Consider the following 19,464-nt stretch of genomic DNA (forward strand, 5'->3'; position numbering starts at 1 on the left):
ATGTGACATCTCCACTGATTTGTGGGAATCTCTTTTCCGAGACCACCCAAAATGGAGAAGAAGCATCTGTGACGGTGCCAGCCAGTTCGAACAACGTCGACACGCCCAGGCAGCGACCAAGTGCAAACTGCGGAAGTAGTGTTCAGAAATTCGAGCATCCCATTCACTCGCTTCACCAAACACCACCTGTCCCACCTGTGGATCCAGAATTGGACTATTCAGTAACCTAAGGACACCTGGAGTGGAAGAAAGTCATCCTCATTCCCGAGGGACTGCCTAAAAGAAGAACTCCCCTACTGACACTTGCCACCTCATTTCCCAGCACCAGATCCAGCAATGTTTTCTTTCTAGTTGGGCTGAGAACATATTGATCAAGGGAATTCTCCTGAACACATTTTAGAAATTCCTCCCCCTCCTTACCCTTTACTCTAAAATTATCCTAATCGATATACGATTAATTAGCGTTCCCTGTTACGACCAGGTGAGAAAGGGGTCTAGGGTTCCCTCTCAGCCTTCACCTGGTCTTACCGTATTGAGATTTAACCAACATTTTTGCTAAATTCAGGAGATATTTTTAAGGATTGGTAAATTCCGTTACTTACCAGTGTGTCCATAAATGATCTGGAAATTTAAACCAGAAAGTTCAGCATCTTACTGTAGGAAACGTTTTCGAATCACTCTTGAAAGTTCCAATAACAAAAACAAAGTGCTGGAAATACTCAGCAGGTCAGACAGCATCTGTGGAGAGAGAAACCGAGTTAATGTTTCAAGTCTATGACCTTTTTTGAAAGTTCCAATGATGTGTTAGCTCATCGACTGGCTACGTTATTGTTGGGGTGGAACTTGCAGTGTGAACTTCGGGTTCTGCATGTAAAGGAATCCACATTTTAGACTGGCATCATTATTAATCCTGTTGCATAGGAGAGAATTTACTTTGCTAATTGTTTAAAGGCTGCATTTGCTGACAACGCAACCACTAGGTGGCACAGTACTTGCACATGCGCAAATGCAGGCTCTTCAACTGGAACGTCAGTGTCTGCGACGTTCAGGCAGCTGCCAGGATTAAAGATGGCGCTGCTCAATTTATCACAGGAAATGCTTATGGCTAGATCATTCTAGAAAACTAACCTTAACCATTAAGTTGGATGGAAGCCCTGTAAGATGCTACTGTGTAGTTCTTGGAAATTAACTGTAATGTTCAGATCCATTTAATATTCCAGTAATCTTATTAAATGCAAAAGGAATTTTATGATTGAATTTCCATTGGAAGATGGTGAATTGGCACCCCGATCGATGGAAAAGAAAATCGGGCAGAGTATAAAATGTGCTGACAATTCATTTTTGTGATATGTTCAGATGATTGACCAGGACTGATTTCACCCGAACGCCGCAACTAGCTCCCGCCCCATTGGCCACTCTCCCCCCTCATCAACTCACTTTCTTCCCCTCTTCCCCACCACCCGTTTCTCCCCCCACCCCTCCTTAGACGCTTGCTCCAGACCTCACTGCTCCCCCTCACTCCCCTGGCAGGTTGTTCCCCGCTCGCACCACCCGGCTCTCTGGTTGGTCGCTCCCCGCTCGCCCCCACCGCCCCCAGCCACTAGCTCTAGGCTGCGCTGCTTCCCTCCTCTTGGCCACTTGCTCCCACGTTTGATCTGTCTCCACACTCTGCCCGAAGAAGCAAGGCAAGGGATAACGAGGTGACGTAGGAGTGAGTGGCCGAGTGGAGGGAAGCCGTCTAGAGCTAGCGTCCGGAGAGTGGGGTGGCGCGAAGTGAGGAACAATCGGCCAGGGGAGTAGGGGGAAGCAGTGAGGTCCAGAGTGAGCGGCTGAGCGGAGGAAGCATTGAGGCCTGGAGCGTGTTGCCGAGGGGGCAGAGCTTGAGCCTCAAAGTCTCCCATTCACCCGCTTTCTCCAGCCGACTGCGGGGGCTGGATACCCGATAATGCTTTATTGCGCATGTGCGAAGATGGGCCAGACGCAGATATGCGATGACGTTGGCGCTGCACGATGACGTCATCCCGCGTATGTGTCACTTCATCCTTGGCGCACTCTGAGGACATCAACGAGCCTCTGCATTAGAGTCACAGTCGTACAGCATAGAAACAGGCCCTTCGGCCCACCGCATCCATGCCGACCATAATGCCTATCTACACTAACCCCACCTGCCTGCATTAATTCCATATCCCTCTATGCCTTGCTCATTCAAGTACCTGTCCAGATGCCTCTTAAATGTTGCTACTGTTCCTGCCTCCACCACCTCCTCAGGCAGCTCATTCCAGATACCCACTATTCTTTGAGTGAAAAATTTACTCCTTTGATCCCCTTTAAACCTCCTCCCTCTCACCTTAAATCTATGCCCTTTAGTTTTAGTCACCCCCACCATGGGAAACAGACTCTGTCTATCTACCCTATCTATTCCTCTCATAATTTTATATACCTCTATCATGTCCCCTCTCAGCCTCCTCCTTTTCAGGGAAAACAGACCCAGCCTGTCCAATCTCTCTTTAGAACTCAAGCCCTCCAAACCAGGCAACATCCTTGTGAATCTTTTCTGCACCCTCTCTAGCTTAATCACATCTTTCCTGTAGTGCGGCGACCAGAACTGCACACAGTACTCCAAGCGCAGCCTAACCAATGTTATGTACAACTATAACATGACGTCCCAACTCTTGTACTCAATGCCTCGGCCGATGAAGGCAAGCATGCCATACGCCGCCTTCACCACCCTGTCTACCTGTGTTGCCACTTTCAGGGAACTATGTACTTGCATCCCAAGGTCTCTCTGCTCAGCAACACTCCCCAGGGCCCTGCCATTCACTGTATATGTCCTGCCCTGGTTTAACTTCCCAAAATGCATCACTTCGCACATAGAACATAGAACAGTACAGCACAGTACAGGCCCTTCGGCCCACGATGTTGTGCCGAACCTTTAGCCTACTCTAAGATCAAACTAACTACCGACCCTTCATTCTACTATCATCCATGTACCTATCCAAGAGTCGCTTAAATGCCCCTAATGTATCTGCTTCTGCTACCACCGCTGGCAGTGCATTCCACGCACCCACCACTCTCTGTGTAAAGAACCTACCTCTGACATCTCCCCGAAACCTTCCTCCAATCATCTTAAAATTATGCCCCCTGGTGATAGCCCTTTCCACCCTGGGAAAAAGTCTCTGGCTATCCACTCTATCTATGCCTCTCATCATCTTGTACACCTCTATCAAGTCACCTCTCATTCTTCTTCGCTCCAATGAGAAAAGCCCTAGCTCCCTCAATCTTTCTTCGTAGGACATGCCCTCCAGTCCAGGCAACATCCTGGTAAATCTCCTCTGCATCTTCTCTAAAGCTTCCACATCCTTCCTATAATGAGGCGACCAGAACTGAACACAATATTCCAAGTGTGGTCGAACCAGGGCCTTATAGAGCTGCAGCATAACCTCGCGGCTCTTAAACTCAATCCCCCTGTTAATGAAAGCCAACACACCATACGCCTTCTTAACAACCCTATCAACTTGGGTGGCAACTTTGAGCGATCTATGGACATGGACCCCAAGATCCCTCTGTTCCTCCACACTACCAAGAATCCTGTCTTTAAGCCTGTATTCCGCATTCAAATTCGACCTTCCAAAATGAATCGCTTCACACTTTTCCAGGTTGAACTCCATCTGCCACTTCTCAGCCCAGCTCTGCATCCTGTCAATGTCCCGTTGCAACCTACAACAGCCTTCCACACTATCCACAACTCCAGCAACCTTCTTGTCATCGGCAAACTTGCTAACCCAGCCTTTCACTTCCTCATCCAAGTCATTTATAAAAATCACAAAGAGCAGAGGTCCCAGAACAGATCCCTGTGGAACACCACTGGTCACTGAGCTCCATGCTGAATACTTTCCATCTACTACCACCCTCTGTCTTCTATGGGCCAGCCAATTTTGTATCCAGACAGCCAACTTTCCCTGTATCCCATGCCTCCTCACTTTCTGAATGAGCCTACCATGGGAAACCTTATCAAACGCCTTGCTAAAATCCATATACACCACATCCACTGCTCTTCCTTCATCAATGTGTTTTGTCAAATCTTCAAAGAATTCAATAAGGCTTGTGAGGCATGACCTGCCCCTTACAAAGTCATGCTGACTGTCTCTAATCAAACCATGCTTTTCCAAATAATCATAAATCCTGTCTCTCAGAATCCTCTCCAATAATTTGCCCACTACCGACGTAAGACTGACTGGTCTAGAATTCCCACAGTTATCCCTATTCCCTTTCTTGAACAAGGGAACAACATTTGCCACCCTCCTATCATCTGGCACTACTCCAGTGGACAGTGAAGACGCAAAGATCATCGCCAAAGGCGCAGCAATCTCTTCCTGTAAAATCCTTGAGTATATCCCGTCTGGCCCCGGGGTCTTATCTGTCCTCATATCATTCAAAATTTCCAGCACATCCTCCCTCTTAACCTCAACTTGTTCGAGCATATCAGCCTGTTCCACGCTGTCCTCACAAACGACCAGGTTCCTCTCACTAGTGAATACTGAAGCAAAGTATTCATTTAGGACCTCCCCTACCTCCTCCGACTCCAGGCACAAGTTCCATCCACTATCCCTGATCGGCCCTACCCTCACTCTGGCCATCCTCTTGTTCCTCACATAAGTGTAGAACGCCTTGGGATTTTCCTTAATCCTACCCACCAAGACTTTTTCATGTCCCCTTCTAGCTCTCCTAAGTCCATTCTTTAGTTCCTTCCTGGCTACCTTGTAACCCTCTAGAGCCCTGTCTGATCCTTGCTTCCTCAACCTTAAGTAAGCTTCCTTCTTCCTCTTGACTAGCTGTTCCACATCTCTTGTCATCCAAGGTTCCTTCACCCTACCATCCCTTCCCTGCCTCATCGGGACAAACCTATCCAATGTGGGAGTGGAGGAGCCTCAGCCCTTGCAATTGGGCATCAAGTTCAAGGTTCTTGCAGCTTGTATGGACAAGAGCGAGGGCTGTAGCGTGAATGAACAGACAGACCATTACACTGTGGTACAGGAAGCTGTTCAAACGGGAGGAGCAAAAAAGAATGTAGTGGTAGTAGGGGACAGTATAGTTAGGGGGATGGACAGTATAGTTAGGGGGATTGACACTGTTCTCTGCAGCAAAGAGCGAGAGTCCAGAAGGCTGTGTTGCATGCCCGGTGCCAGGGTTCGGGACATCTGCTCAGGGGATATTTCAGAATGCACAGAATAGATACATGCCAACGAGAAAGAAAAATTACAAGGGAAGGACTCACCATCCGTGGTTAACTAAAAAGTTAAAGATAGTATCAAACTTAAAAAGAAAAAGCATATCATTGCAAAGATGGGTGGCAGGTCAGAAGATTGGATGGAAGATAAAAAGCTAATTGAATGTTATCGTTTATCGCGAAGGGAATTGAATACAAAAGTAGGGAGGTTATGCTTCAGTTTACAGGGCATTGGTGAGACCACATCTGGAGTTCTGGATACAGTATTGGTCTCCTTATTTAAGGAAGGATGTAAATGCACTGGAATCAGTTCAAAGAAGGTTTACTTGACTAACACCTGGAATGGGCGGGTTGTCTTATGAGGAAAGGTTTGACAGGCTAGGCTTGTATCTGCTGGAGTTCAGAAGATTAAGAGGTAACTTGATTGAAACATAAGATCCTGAGGGGTCTCGACAGGGTGGATGTAGAAAGGACGTTTCCTCTTGTGGGAGAATCTAGAACTAGAGGTCACTATTTAAAAAAAGGGGTCACCCATTTCAGACAGATTTGAGGAGAATTTTTTTCCTCTGAGGGTCAGGGGTCTTTGGAACTTTCTTCCTCAAAAGGTAGTGGAAGCAGAGTGTTTGAATATTTTTAAGGCAGAGGGAGATAGATTCCTGATAAGCAAGGAGGTGAAAGGTTATTGGGAGTAGGCGGGAATGTGGAGTTGAGGTTACAATCAGATCAGCCATGACCTTGTTGAATGATGGATCAGGCTCGAGGGGCCAAGTGGCCTACTCCTGCTCCTAATTCATATGAATGTCCTGTTAACCAATGAATATAGCAGTACCTTACATATATGTAGTTATTCTGTAACATGAGTTCAGAGGCTCCTTGCACTTCTGGATATATAAATTGTACTCAGTAAAGTAATTTAACCACAAAAGGAAGAAATTTCTTTAAAGAGATATATTTCAAAAAATCATTATAACGCCATGTCATTATAGTGTTACGACTAGGTGAGAAAGGGGTCTAGGGATTGCCTCTCAGCCTTTCCCTAGTTTGGCCGTAACAGGGTTTAATTTTTAAAACACTGTGTTTTAGCTTCCCTCTCTGGTGAATCCTTGCTCACTGCTCTCTAATTGTAAAGACAAAGAAATCAACCAGGCAGGTTTCTCAGATTTAAACAAGAAAGGTGTAAGTTTATTAACCTTAAAACTGTAATTCAGTTAAAGCTACTAGAAATATGCAACATGACCACGCTAGCATGCATACGTGATAAACACACACGCAAATAGAGACTGAGGAAGAGAAAGAATTAAAGGAGAAAAGGTTTGAAACAATAGCTGGAATTCAGTTACTGGATTTGGGTTTGATGTAAAGTCTTTGACTGCAGTTAAGTCTTGCAGTTCTCATTGGGGCCCAGTGCACATTTTCAAACTTGTTTTGATGGTCTTCTGTCTTAAGGCTTGAGCTACTTCCGTGGGTCCCTGGAACTCTGCGTGAGAGTTCCACATCTCTTGTCATCCAAGGTTCCTTCACCCTACCATCCCTTCCTTGCCTCATCGGGACAAACATATCCAACAGCCGCAGCAAGTGCTCCCTAAACAACCTCCACATTTCTGTCGTGCATTTCCCTGAGAACATCTGTTCCCAATTTATGCTCCCCAGTTCCTGCCTAATAGCATTGTAATTCCCCCTCCCCCAATTAAATATTTTCCCATCCCGTCTGCTTCTGTCCCTCTCCATGACTATAGTAAAGGTCAGGGAGTTGTGATCGCTATCACCGAAATGCTCTCCCACCGATAGATCTGCCACCTGGCCTGGTTCGTTGCCAAGCACCAAGTCCAACATAGCCTCCCCTCTAGTCGGCCTATCTACATATTGAGTCAGGAAACCTTCCTGGACACACCTGACAAAAACTGCTCCATCCAAACTATTTGCACTAAGGAGGTTCCAATCAATATTAGGGAAGTTGAAGTCACCCATGACAACAACCCTGTTACTTCTGCACCTTTCCAAAATCTGCCTCCCAATCTGTTCCTCCGTGTCTCTGTTGCTATTGGGGGGTCTATAGAAAACCCCCAACAAAGTGACTGCTCCTTTCCTGTTTCTGACTTCCACCCATAATGACTCAATAGACAAACCCTCCTCGACGACCTCCCTTTCTGCAGCTGTGATACTATCCCTGATTAGCAATGCCACTCCCCCACCTCTTTTACCTCCCTCCCTATTCCTTTTGAAACATCTAAACCCCGGAACATCCAACATCCATTCCTGCCCCTGTGATATCCACGTCTCCGTGCGGGACCTTGTCAAAGGCCTTGCTAAAGTCCATGTAGATAACGTCCATCACCCTGCCCTCGTCAATCCTCTTGGTCACCTCCTCGAAAAACTCAATCAATTTTGTGAAACATGATTTCCCATGCACAAAGCCATGCTGACTATCCCTAATCAGATCTTGCCTTTCCAAATGCATATAAATCCTGTCTCTCAGAATCCCTTCCAATAACTTTCCCACCACTGATGTAAGGCTCACCGGCCTGTAGTTCCCTGGCTTATCCCTATTGCCCTTCTTAAATAAAGGCACAACATTAGCTATCCCCCAGTCTTCTGGTACCTCACCCGTGGCTAGCAATGATACAAAAATCTCTGCCAGGGCCCCAGCAATCTCCTTCCTTGCTTCCCATAGCATCCTCGGATACACCTGGTCAGGTCCTGGGGATTTATCCACTTTAATGTGCTTCAAAACTTCCAACACCTCCTCCTTTGTAATGTTGATATGCTCCAGGATATCGCTGTTCCCTCCCTTGAACTCACTAGCTTCCATGACCTTCTCCACGGTAAATACAGAAGAGAAGTATTCATTTAAGACCTCGCCCATTTCCCGTGGCTCCACACATAGATTGCCACACTGATCCTCCCTACTCTCTCCCTAGCTACCCTGTTGCTCTTAATATACTTATAGAATCTTTTAGGATTATCCTTTATCTTATCTGCCAGGGAAATCTCATGAACCCTTTTCGCCCTCCTAATTTCCTTCTTAAGTGTACTCCTGCATCCCCTATACTCCTCGAGGGACTCGCTCAATCCCAGCTGCCTATACCTGACATGTGCCTCCTTCTTTGTCCTGACCAGACCCTCAATATCCCTCGTCAACCAAGGTTCCCTGAACTTGCCAGCCTTGCCCTTCCATCTAACAGTAACATGCCGGCCCTTTACCTGTTAACAGCCTCTCCCATTCAACTTTTGAGAGTTCCCAGTCTGATGCCATCGAAATTAGCCTTCCCCCAATTTAGGACTTCAACCTGAGGACCAGTCCTGTCCTTTTCCATAACTATCTTGAAGCTAATAGAGTTATGGTCACTGGTCCCAAAGTGCTTCCCCCACTGACACATCAACCACCTGCCCATCCTCATTTCCTAAGAGGAGGTCGAGTGTAGCCCCTTCTCTAGTAGGGCCATCCACATACTGCTTCAGAAAACTATCCTGGACACACTTAACAAATTCTTCCCCATCTGATCCCTTAGCACTAAGGCAGTCCCAGTCAATATTAGGGAAGTTAAAATCACCTACTATTACAACCCTATAATTCCTACACCTATCTGTGATTTCCCTACATATGTGCTCCTCCACTTCCCTCTGACTTTTGGGGGGCCTATAGTATAATCCCATCAAAGTGATCACCCCTTTCTTATTTCTAAGTTCTACCCATATGGCCTCGCTGGACATTCCCCCCGTGATATCCTGTCTAAGTACTGCTGTGATGTCCTCCCTAATCAATAGTGCAACTCCCCCTCCTCTCTTACCTCCACCTCTGTCACGCTGGAAGCATCGGTACCCCGGAACATTGAGCCGCCAGTCCTGCCCATCCCTCAACCACGTTTCCGTAATAGCTATAATATCACAATCCCATGTACCGATCCATGCTCTGAGTTCATCTGTCTTACCTGTAAGGCTTCTTGCATTAAAGTAAATGCAGTTTAGCCTACCAGACCTTCCACGCCCCCTGTCCTGCCCCTGCCAGGTCTGCCTACTGGACTTGCTTTAACCTCGACATTTGTCTCAACTATCTTATCGGAGAGACTACTACTTTGGGCCCCACCCCCCCCTGCCAGACTAGTTTAAACCCTCCCGAGTATTACTAGCAAACCTCCCCGCAAGGATATTGGTCCCCTTCCAGTTCAGATGCAACCCGTCCTTCTTGTACAGGTCACCTCTGCACCAGAAGAGATCCCAATGATCCAAGTAGCTGAAGCCCTCCCGGCCGACACCAGCTCTTCAGCCACGCATTCATTTGCCTAATCCTCCTATTCCTGCCCTCACTAGCACGTAGCACAGGGAGTAATCCTGAGATTACAACCCTCGAGGTCCTGCTTTTTAACGTTCTGCCTAACTCCCTATATTCACTTTGCAGGACCTCATCTCTCTTCCTGCCTATGTCGTTAGTACCAATATGGACCACGACCTCTGGCTGCTCACTCTCCCCTTTCAGAATGTCCTGCAGCTGCTCCGAGACATCCTTGACCCCAGCACCAGGGAGGCAACATACCATCCTGGAGTCTCGTTTGTGGCCACAGAAACGCCTATCTGCACCCCTTACGATAGAATCCCCTATCACTATAGCTCTTCCAACACTTTTCCTACCCTGCTGTGCAGCAGAGCCCTTCGTGGTGCCACGGACCTGGCTGTTGCTGCTTTCCATGGGAGGTCATCCCCCCCACCCCCACCTCCCAACAGTATCCAAAGCGGTACATCTGTTTGAGAGGGGGATGGCCACAGGGGACACCTGCACTACCTGCCTGTGCCTACTACTCCGTCTGGTGGTCACCCATCCCTTTTTTGTCTGTGCAGCCATAACCTGCGGTGTGACCACCTCACTAAACGTGCTATCCACAACGTCCTCAGCATCACGGATGCTCCACAGTGAATCCACCCGCAGTTCCAGCTCCGTAATGCAGGTAACCAGTAGCTGCAGATGAATACACTTCCTGCACACATGGTCGTCAGGGCCACTGGAAGCATCCCTGATTTCCCACATTTCTCAGGAGGAGCAGATCATGGGGCTGAGCTCTCCTGCCATGACTTACCTTTAAATTAATTTAGTTACACCCTTTAAAAAATACTAATGACACCAGGGGCCTTGTTCTACCCTCTACAATCTAGAGACCTTAAGAAGCTACACTGAATTTAAAAAAACACACTTTAGTAGTACTCACCTTATCACCAGAGGTTTTTTTTTCAACATTGTCTGGAGTCACTTTGTTGTTTACATAGGCTGACTTTTCATTTTGAAATTTCTGGGCTACAGGCGTCCAGGCTTAAATTTAAATACGACAAAATAGAAGTCAATCTGTAGAATTAAAGAGCTAGATTATTGATGTATTTTGTTCTGACATGTCTTTTACCGAATCTTGAGAGTGATTAGTGAATTCCTGTGATAGACCGAACATCCAGAATCTAGGGCAAAAACAAGAAATGCTGGATTCACTCAGCAGGTCTGGCAGCATCTGTGGAAAGAGAAGCAGAGTTAACGTTTCGGGTCAGTGACCCTTCTTCAGAATCTAGGGCAGTTGTTTTGATTGACAGCTCTCTCAGAAATCTGAGAGAAGGACAGGGTCAGTGATTGGCTGTCATGCTTTGGTGGGTGGGTCCATGGCCAGAAACCTCCAACTGGGGATTTATTTGCAGCCACAGGTAACAGAGGGTCTGGACTCTACACTCATTTCCAACCATCAGGTTTTGTTGAAATGTAGCTCTGAGGAAGCCCCTTTGCAGTTTTGATTTATCGAAAGGACAGTGAAGTTTGTAAATTGCTTTGTACTGAATACTCATTTACCTGTATGATGTGAAATAAACCATCTACTGATAGTCTGAGGCTATCCGTTAATTCAGTCTGTGCACTGAAGATAAGAACCATGAAGCAGCACAGGATAAATTCTAAGAAGCAGTGTTAAGGTGATAAGGGTTCAATCTTTGGATCTCGCTATCATCTGCCTACCTATTGGGTAGCTAAAGAAACACTGCAGATCATAGAGAATCTGAGATCTGCTTACCGGAGTGACACTGAGCCTGAGTAGAATATCTAAAGTAAACCGCAAAAACATAACTGGGTGAGCACTCAGAAAAGCAGATCTTGTGAAAAAACAGTCAGCATGGATTTGGGGAAGGAAGGTCATGCTTAATTAACCTTGTGCAGTTTTGTGAGATTATTAATTAGAGACACCACCACCTACAATTTCCCCTCCAAGATTCTTCATTGTCGCTGGGTCAAAATCTTGGAACTCCCTCCCGACTAGCATTGTGGGTTTACCTACATCACATGGACTGTACGGTTCAAGAAGGCAGCTCACCACCACCTTCTCAATGGCAATAAATGCTGGCCTTGCCAGCGACGCTCACATCCCAACTACAAAGATTAAAAATAATGCAGTTGATATATACTTGGATATTCCAGAAGCTTTTGGCACAGTTCCATACAAGCAATTCAATCACTGACTTAACATAAAAGAGGTGGTAAAGTATGGGGCTGAATAGAGGTTTAAAACAGCAAACCAAATGGGCTAACTGTGGGAATGCTTATAGGGTACCTCAAGGGTTAGTCTTGGGACTCTTGATATTTCTCATATAAATGAATAACTTGGATAATGCTGTTGTAGCAAGTTGCAGTTGAAACTGACGTAAACCGAGTAAATGTTGGGTTGGGTCTTGTCATCAACAGTAAAGCATTGGCACTCACTGCTAAGCTCGAAGAAAGCTGTCCACAAAGACCTATCTGTGTGGCACAGGCTTCCTGTTTTTTGATTGAAGTTTAAATCTGGCGCCAAGGCAAAGGGATCCCAAGGTGTGCAGCAGAGTAAGTAACCAATCACATCGAAGTATTCTAAGCGAACAAGCCAGGAAATTAAAAACACTGGAATTCCTTCACTTTAAATTTAAATATTCAGAAAGTGAAATAAATGATTGATGAAATATAAACAAACTTTTAAAAAAGTGACTATTATCCTAATAGAGAAATTTGACATTCCACAAATATAAAATTAACTTTTCAGGACCAGTGAGTGTTCAGCCGTAATTATGAAGTTAGTATGCAGTTTAAAAAAAAAACAGGTACACCTCATTGAACAAGGCATAATTTTCTTCAAGGTTTTTACAGCGAGACTAACAGCGTAAGAGTTTTAAGTTTTCATCAATTCACTGATTGCTTAGGGGTTACATTCTGGGGGTGTCTCAAGAATGCACCCTCTGGAGGAGCATAGAATCACTGACAGCAATTTCTGGATTTCCACATTATTTTGAGCATGCATAGACGCCAAAAGTTGCTGTCAGTTTCAGTGGTATAATGATGACTAATGCTAACAGCTTCATCATCATTGTCACTGCAAAATCTGGGCCAATGAACAAGAGTGCAATCAAATTCAGAAGGATTTCAGTCTTTTTGTTAACTGTGGTAATAGCAGCAGATGCAATAAAATGTAAAATAAATTCCAGAGCAAGGAACTAAAAAGGGGGATCGGGTTAAAAGGCACAGTGGTACAGCGTGCTGCTTACAAAAGAGATCTCTGGGTTAAATTTCCATAGGGTTCTCATGATTGTCCACATAACTTCAACAGAAGATCTGTGGGAAGCCCTGAGGATTGACATGAACTCTAATTACGCTGTTGCAAATTTTCTCTGGATTACATGTAGAGAATTACATATCCTGAATCTACAGCACAGAAACTGGCTGTTTGGTCCACCTGGCCTGTGTCATTGTTTAAACTCCACATGAGTCTCCTCCCATTCTAATTGCTTCTTCCCACCCTGCCTGATATCCCTCTATTCTCTCTCATGTATGCACCAAGCCTCCCCTTTAAATGCATCTATGCTCTCTGCCTCAACCACTCCATGCAACAGCAAGTTCCACATTCTCAGCACTCTCTGTAAATTATTGACTGTATACAGTGTCTCGTATAAGTGATGGCACCTCCAAAAATGAGGCATCTTGGATTGTACGCTATACTCCTGTCTCGGGACTTAAAACCACACCCTTCTGACCCAGAGACAGGAGGACTACTAACTGAGCTTGCTGAGTTACAAATCAAAAGATTCTGAAACTCTCTGCACAGTTCTTTGCTGTACAAGGTATGGATCAGACCTCATCTAGAATACCGTGTGCAGTTCTGGCTTCCTGGCCAGAGAAAGGAGATTGTTGCCTTTGGACAAGTACAGAGGGGAGAAAGCAGGAGGATTCTGGATATTAGAAATGGAAGTTCTGAGGATGGTGGACCTATATGCAGGGATCGGCATTTATACAGGGTGTTCAACATGTGAAGGGTTCATATATCAAAGGATACAAGTTAAAATTAGGGAAGTTAGGAGTAAGAAGAGAAGTTGGCCAGAATATTTTTACTCAAAATTGTTGTGTGATTAATTGCCAAGGAAAGAAATTGAAGCAGAATCTAAATAGGGTCAAAAGGCAACGGATACATTTCTGGAGTGAAGGAATGAAGGATGTGGGAGAGGCTCAAGATCTATAGTGAAAACAAATTGATCTCCCTTTTAAGGCAGTGAAATAGAGTTTGTGGGATGCAGCCTATTCTGGTGCTGGCAGCCAGGAACTGGAGAAGTGTTGAGACATGGGAAGGAAGGCCATGTATATATGGCGGAAATTCAAAGCCCATAACTTGCTGGATGCATGGATTGATTTACTGACCGGGAATGATGATCATTTGATCACCAAGAACTGCTCATTTGAAGTGAGCAGTCTTTTCACAAAATGGGATTCTGTAGTAAAATTGCAACAAAAGCAAACTGAAAAATATATTGAAATCTGCAGTTTTCTTTTCTTCCATGGTTATGTGCTTTTGATCACTAATAATTTTCTTATTCACTAATTACAGAAAATAAACTATCTCCCAAATTGCAATCTTCTCTCCAATCACATCAAATAGAATAAGGGTTCTCTGCAACAAAAAAACAGTTCAATTAAGTTAGAGTAAAATTGTGTCAAAGCATCTATAACAATAATATGCAGTTTTTGTCTGTCTGGGCTGTTTTGATTGGTTACTTTAAGCAGTGCTTTGTTGGTGGGTTTATTTATTTGGCTGGCCCACATGGAGGCACTTGGGGCAGGTTTAGTTTTCAATGACATTTTCAACTGGGACAGAGGTGAGTAGTGGAAATGAAATCCAAATTTGTCAAAATGTTGTTTCAGGGAAGTGGTTGTTAACTGCAATTTTAAAAACTCCTCACTGTAGTTTGTGGAACCTCGCTGTGCACAAAAGAAGCAGCGGGAGAGGAGCAGGAAGTTCGGAGGCAAATCAAAAATCGAAAAGTGACGTCACAATCAACAGAGAGCGCGGGGAAACAGAAAGCAGGTTGTCGTGAGCGTGCTGGTAAGCTTTTAACGTAATTTAAGTTCATCTAATATAAAATAAGACTTGATCGATTCATTAGTATAAAAACTAAAAACTAAGGGGGATTTTATAATTTACCACATATATATACACACATATACATAGAGAGGGACCAGCAGGGAGGGTATTGGTTCCAATTAGGAGCTGGGTAATTAAAATGTTTTCAATGGTAGTAGTGTAACTAAGTGTTATGATAAGAGTATAAACACAGAGCAGGACTAGAAGTATTAATTACAATTGATTGTATAAACAGGTACTTTTAATTTAATTTGAATCAAACATAGCATAAAACATCCAAATATTTAACATCCAAATTAATTAATTAAATAGAATAGAGATGGCTGGGTAGGTGATGTGTTGCAGCTGTAGTATGTGGGAGCTGGTGGACGCCGGTGCAATCCACGGTGACCACATCTGCAGCAAGTGTTTGCTCAGGACCTTCGGCTCAGAGTTGACGAGCTGGAGTCTGAGCTGCGGACACTTCAACACATCAGGGAGAGGGAGAGTTACCTGGACACTGTGTTTCAGGAGACAGTCACACCTCTTAGATTAATTACATCAAATTAGGACTGTGGTCAGGGACAGGAAGGTGTGACTGCGAGTGAGGCAGGTATGGGGATCCAAAATTTAGCTTTGGAGGAGCCTCAGCCAGTGCCCTTATCCAATAGGTACGAGGTTCTTGCTCCCAGTGTGGACGAGAGCACAGACTGCAGGGAGGATGAATGAACTGACCACAGCACCATGCTTCAGAGTGCCATTCAAGTGGGGGGAGAAGAGAGAAATGAGTAGTAATAGGGGATATCCTAGTTAGGGGAATAGATACTGTTCTCTGCAGCAAAGACAGGGAGTCCTGAAGGCTGTGTTGCCTACCTGGTGCCAAGGTTAAGGACATCTATTCTGGGCTGGAGAGAAACTTGGAGTGGGAGGGGAAGGATCCAGTTGTCGTGGTCCACGTAGGTACCAACGACATAGGTAGGACCAGGAAAGAGGTTCTGCTGAGGGACTATAAGCAGCTCGGGGCTGCATATTAATGACTTGGAGGAGGTGGCAGAGTGTATTATATCCAAGTTTGCTGCTGATACAAAAATGTGGGAGGGCATGTTGTGATGACCAGGAATCTGCAAGGGGATATAAATAGGTTGAGTGAGTGGGCAAAAACTTGGCAGATGGAGTTTAATGTAGAAAAGTGTGAGGTCATGCACTTTGATAGGAAGAATCGAAAGGCAGACTATTATTTAAGTGGAGAGAGACTCCAAAAAAGTGCAGCACAGAGGGATCTGGGTGTTCTTGTGCATGAAACACAAAACGTTAGCATGCAGGTGGAGCAAGTAATTAGGAAGGCAAATGGAATTTTGGCTTTTATTGCGAGGGGGTTGAAGTTTAAAAATACGGAAGTCTTGTTACAACTGTACAGGGTGTTGGTGAGGCTGCACCTGGAGTACTGCGTACAGTTTTGGTCTAATAATATGCCGTTTTTGTCTGATGCACTGTTCACATCGGTTGCTGGGATGATTTGGTGGGTGGAGCCCGGTGCACGTGCAGCATGCGGAGGATTGGAGCACGTGACGTACACGCCTGGAGAGGTTGGGAGAGGGGTGTTGTTGGAGATTTGAGTACAGGAGCAAGGATGTCTTACTGCAGCTATACAGGGCCTTGGTGAGACCACATCTGGAGTATTGTGTGCAGTTTTGGTCGTCTTATCTGAGGAAGGATGTTCTTGCCATGGAGGGAGTGCAAAGAAGATTTACTAGGCTGATTCCTGGGATGGCAGGATTGACGTATGAGGAGAGATTGGGTCGACTAGGCCTATATTCAGTACAGTTTAGAGGAATGAGGGGGAATCTCATAGAAACCTATAAAATTCTAGCAGGACTAGACAGGCTAGATGCAGGAAGGATGTTCCCGATGGCTGGGGGGTCCAGAACCAGGGGTCACAGTCTCAGGATACGAGATATGCCATTCAGAACCGAGATGAGGAGAAATTTCTTCTCAGAAGGTAGTGAACCTATGGAATTCTCTACCGCAGAAGGCAGTGGAGGCCAAGTCTTTAAATATATTCAAGAAGGAGATAGATATATTTCTTAATGCCAAAGGGATGAAGGGATATGGGGAGAAAGCGGGAACAGGGTACTGAATTAGATGATCAGCCATGATCTTTTTTGAATGGCAGAGCAGGGCCGAATGGCCTACCCTAGCTCCTATTTTCACTTTTTTTCATGGATTTACGAAAGGGAAATCATGCTTGACAAATCTACTAGAATTCTTCAAGGATGTAACTAGTAGAGTTGATCAGGGGGAGCCAGTGAATGTGGTTTATTTGGACTTTCAGAAGGCTTTCACCAAAGTCCCACATAAGAGATTAGCCTGTAAAATTAAAGCGGATGGGATTGGGGGTAGTGTATTGCGATGGATAGAAAATTGGTTGGCGGACAGGAAACAAAGAGTAGGAATAAATGGGTCTTTTTCCGAATGGCAGGCAGTGACTAGTGGGGTACCGTAGGGATCGGTGCTAGGACCCCAGCTATTCACAATATACACTAATGATTTAGATGAGGGAACTAAATGTAATATCTCCAAATTTGCAGATGACACAAAACTGGATGGGAGGGTGAGTTGTGAGGAGGATGCAGAGAGGCTTCAGGGTGATTTGGACAAGTTGAGTGAGTGGGCAAATGCATGGCAGATGCAGTATAAATGTGGATACATGTGAGGTTATCCATTTTGGTAGCAAAAACAGGAAGGCAGATTATTATCTGAACGGCTATAAACTGAGAGAGGGGAATATGCAGCGAGACCTGGGTGTTCTCGTACACCAGTCACTGAAGGTAAGCATGCAGGTGCAACAGGTGGTGCAAATGGTATGTTGGCCTTCATAGCGAGAGGATTCGAGTACAGGAGCAGGGATGTCTTGCTGCAATTATACAGGGCCTTGGTGAGGCCACACCTGGAATATTGTGTGCAGTTTTGGTCTCCTTATCTGAGGAAGGATGTTCTTGCCATGGAGGGAGTGCAGCGAAGGTTTACCAGACTGATTGCTGGGATGGCGGGACTGACATACGAGGAGAGATTGAGTCGGTTAGGATTATATTCGCTGGAGTTCAGAAGAGTGAGGGGGGATCTCATAGAAACCTATAAAATTCTAACAGGACTTGACAGGGTAGATGCAGGAAGGATGTTCCCGATGGTGGGGGAGTTCAGAACTAGGGATCATAGTCTAAGGATACGGGGTAAACCTTTCAGGACTGAGATGAGAAATTTCTTCACCCAGAGAATGGTGAGCCTGTGGAATTTGCCACCACAGAAAGCAGTTGAGGCCAAAACATTGAATGTTTTCAAAAAGGAGTTGGATATAGCTCTTGGGTCTAAAGGGATGAAAGGGTATGGGGCGAAAGTGGGAACAGGTTACTGAGTTGGATGATCAGCCATGATCATAATGAAAGGCGGAGCAGGCTCGAAGGGCCGAATGGCCTACTCCTGCTCCTATTTTCTATGTTTCTATATCAGAAGCGCTGTCATGGAAGGTTGTATCATCAGAGCAGATGTGTCGGAGACAGAGAAACTGGGAGACTGGAATGGAGTCCTTACAGGAGGCTGGGTGTGAAGAAGTGTAGTCGAGGTAGCTGTGGGAGTCGGTGGGCTTACAATGAAATTATTGAACTCAGTGTTGAGTCCAGAAGTCTCTAGACTACCTAATTGGAATAGATGTGCTGTTCCTCGAACTTGCACTGATGTTTACTGGAACACAGCAGCAGACCCAGGACAGAAATGTGGGTGTGAGAGCAGGGTGCTGAATTGACATGGCAAGCAACCAGAAGCTCAGGGTCATGCTTGCGGACTGAGCTGAGGCATTCTGCAAAGCGGTTACCCAATCTGCATTTGGTCTCGCCAAAGTAGAGGAGACTGCATTGTGAGCAGTGAGTACAGTATAGTAAATTGAAAGAAATACAAGTGAATCGCTGCTTCACCTGGAAGGGGAGAGGAGGTAAAAGGGCAGGTATTACACCTCTTGCGATAGCATGGGAAGGGGATGAGGTGCCGGGGGTAATGAAGGAGTGGACCAGGGTGTCGCGGAGGGAACGATCCCTTCGGAATCCTGATAGGGCAGGGGAGGGGAAAGATGTGTTTGGTAGTGGCATCATGCTGGAGGTGGCAGAAATGGTGGAGGATGATCCTTTGGATGCGTAGGCTGTTGGGGTGGAAAGTGAGAACCCTGTTCTGGGAGGGAGGGGAAGGGGTGAGGGCAAAGGTGCAGGAAATGGGTGTGAGGAAGTGTAGTCAAGTACCCTGTTTCCTGTTGGGACTCCATATAATTCTCCCAGTTTCTCGTCTCCGACGCATCTGCTCTGATGATGCAACCTTCCACGACAGCGTTTCTGATATGTCTTCCTTTTTCCTCAACCGAGGATTCACCTCCACTCCGGTTTACGGCCCTCAACTGTATCTGACTCATTAGATTGGCTACTGGCAAATGTGACAGCCTTATTCAAGAAAGGGTGTAAGGACATCCCTAGTAGCTACAAGATGGTCAGTTTAACATCAGTGGTGCATAAGGTTTTAGAAACAATAATCAGGGAAAAATCTCAACAGGCACTTGGAGAGGTTTGAGTTAATTAAGGATAGACAGCATGGATTTGTACTGCTCCTAATTTGATTGTTCGTATGGGGTAGATGGGACTGTGGAATTCGAGACAAATCAGATCACCCATGATCTTATTGAATGTCAGAGGAGGCTTGAGGGACCGAATGACCTACTTTTGTTCCTGTTCGTATATAAAATGCAGATCATGCTTGACTAGTCTAATTGAATTTTTTGATGAAGTAACAGAAAAGGTGGATGTTGTCTCTGTGGATTTTAAGAAA

The 19,464-nt window shown here is 45.4% G+C and overlaps 1 protein-coding gene across 7 annotated transcripts in view; it reads left to right on the forward strand.

Moving 5' to 3' along the window:
• Positions 1-19,464, forward strand: part of LOC137380312 (6-phosphofructo-2-kinase/fructose-2,6-bisphosphatase 4-like) — a 447,018-nt gene that overhangs the window by 173,872 nt on the left and 253,682 nt on the right. For 6 of the 7 annotated variants that reach the window (XM_068052234.1, XM_068052235.1, XM_068052233.1 and 3 more), the window contains one exon: positions 14,446-14,583. The exons of the other annotated variant lie outside the window; for it this stretch is intronic. In XM_068052234.1, coding sequence (XP_067908335.1) covers positions 14,446-14,583 — 138 coding nt within the window. The remainder of the gene's footprint in view (positions 1-14,445; positions 14,584-19,464) is intronic. 7 annotated transcript variants of the gene reach the window in all.

This window comes from Heterodontus francisci, chromosome 19, assembly GCF_036365525.1.
Source record: "Heterodontus francisci isolate sHetFra1 chromosome 19, sHetFra1.hap1, whole genome shotgun sequence".
Classification (NCBI taxonomy): Eukaryota; Metazoa; Chordata; class Chondrichthyes; order Heterodontiformes; family Heterodontidae; genus Heterodontus; species Heterodontus francisci.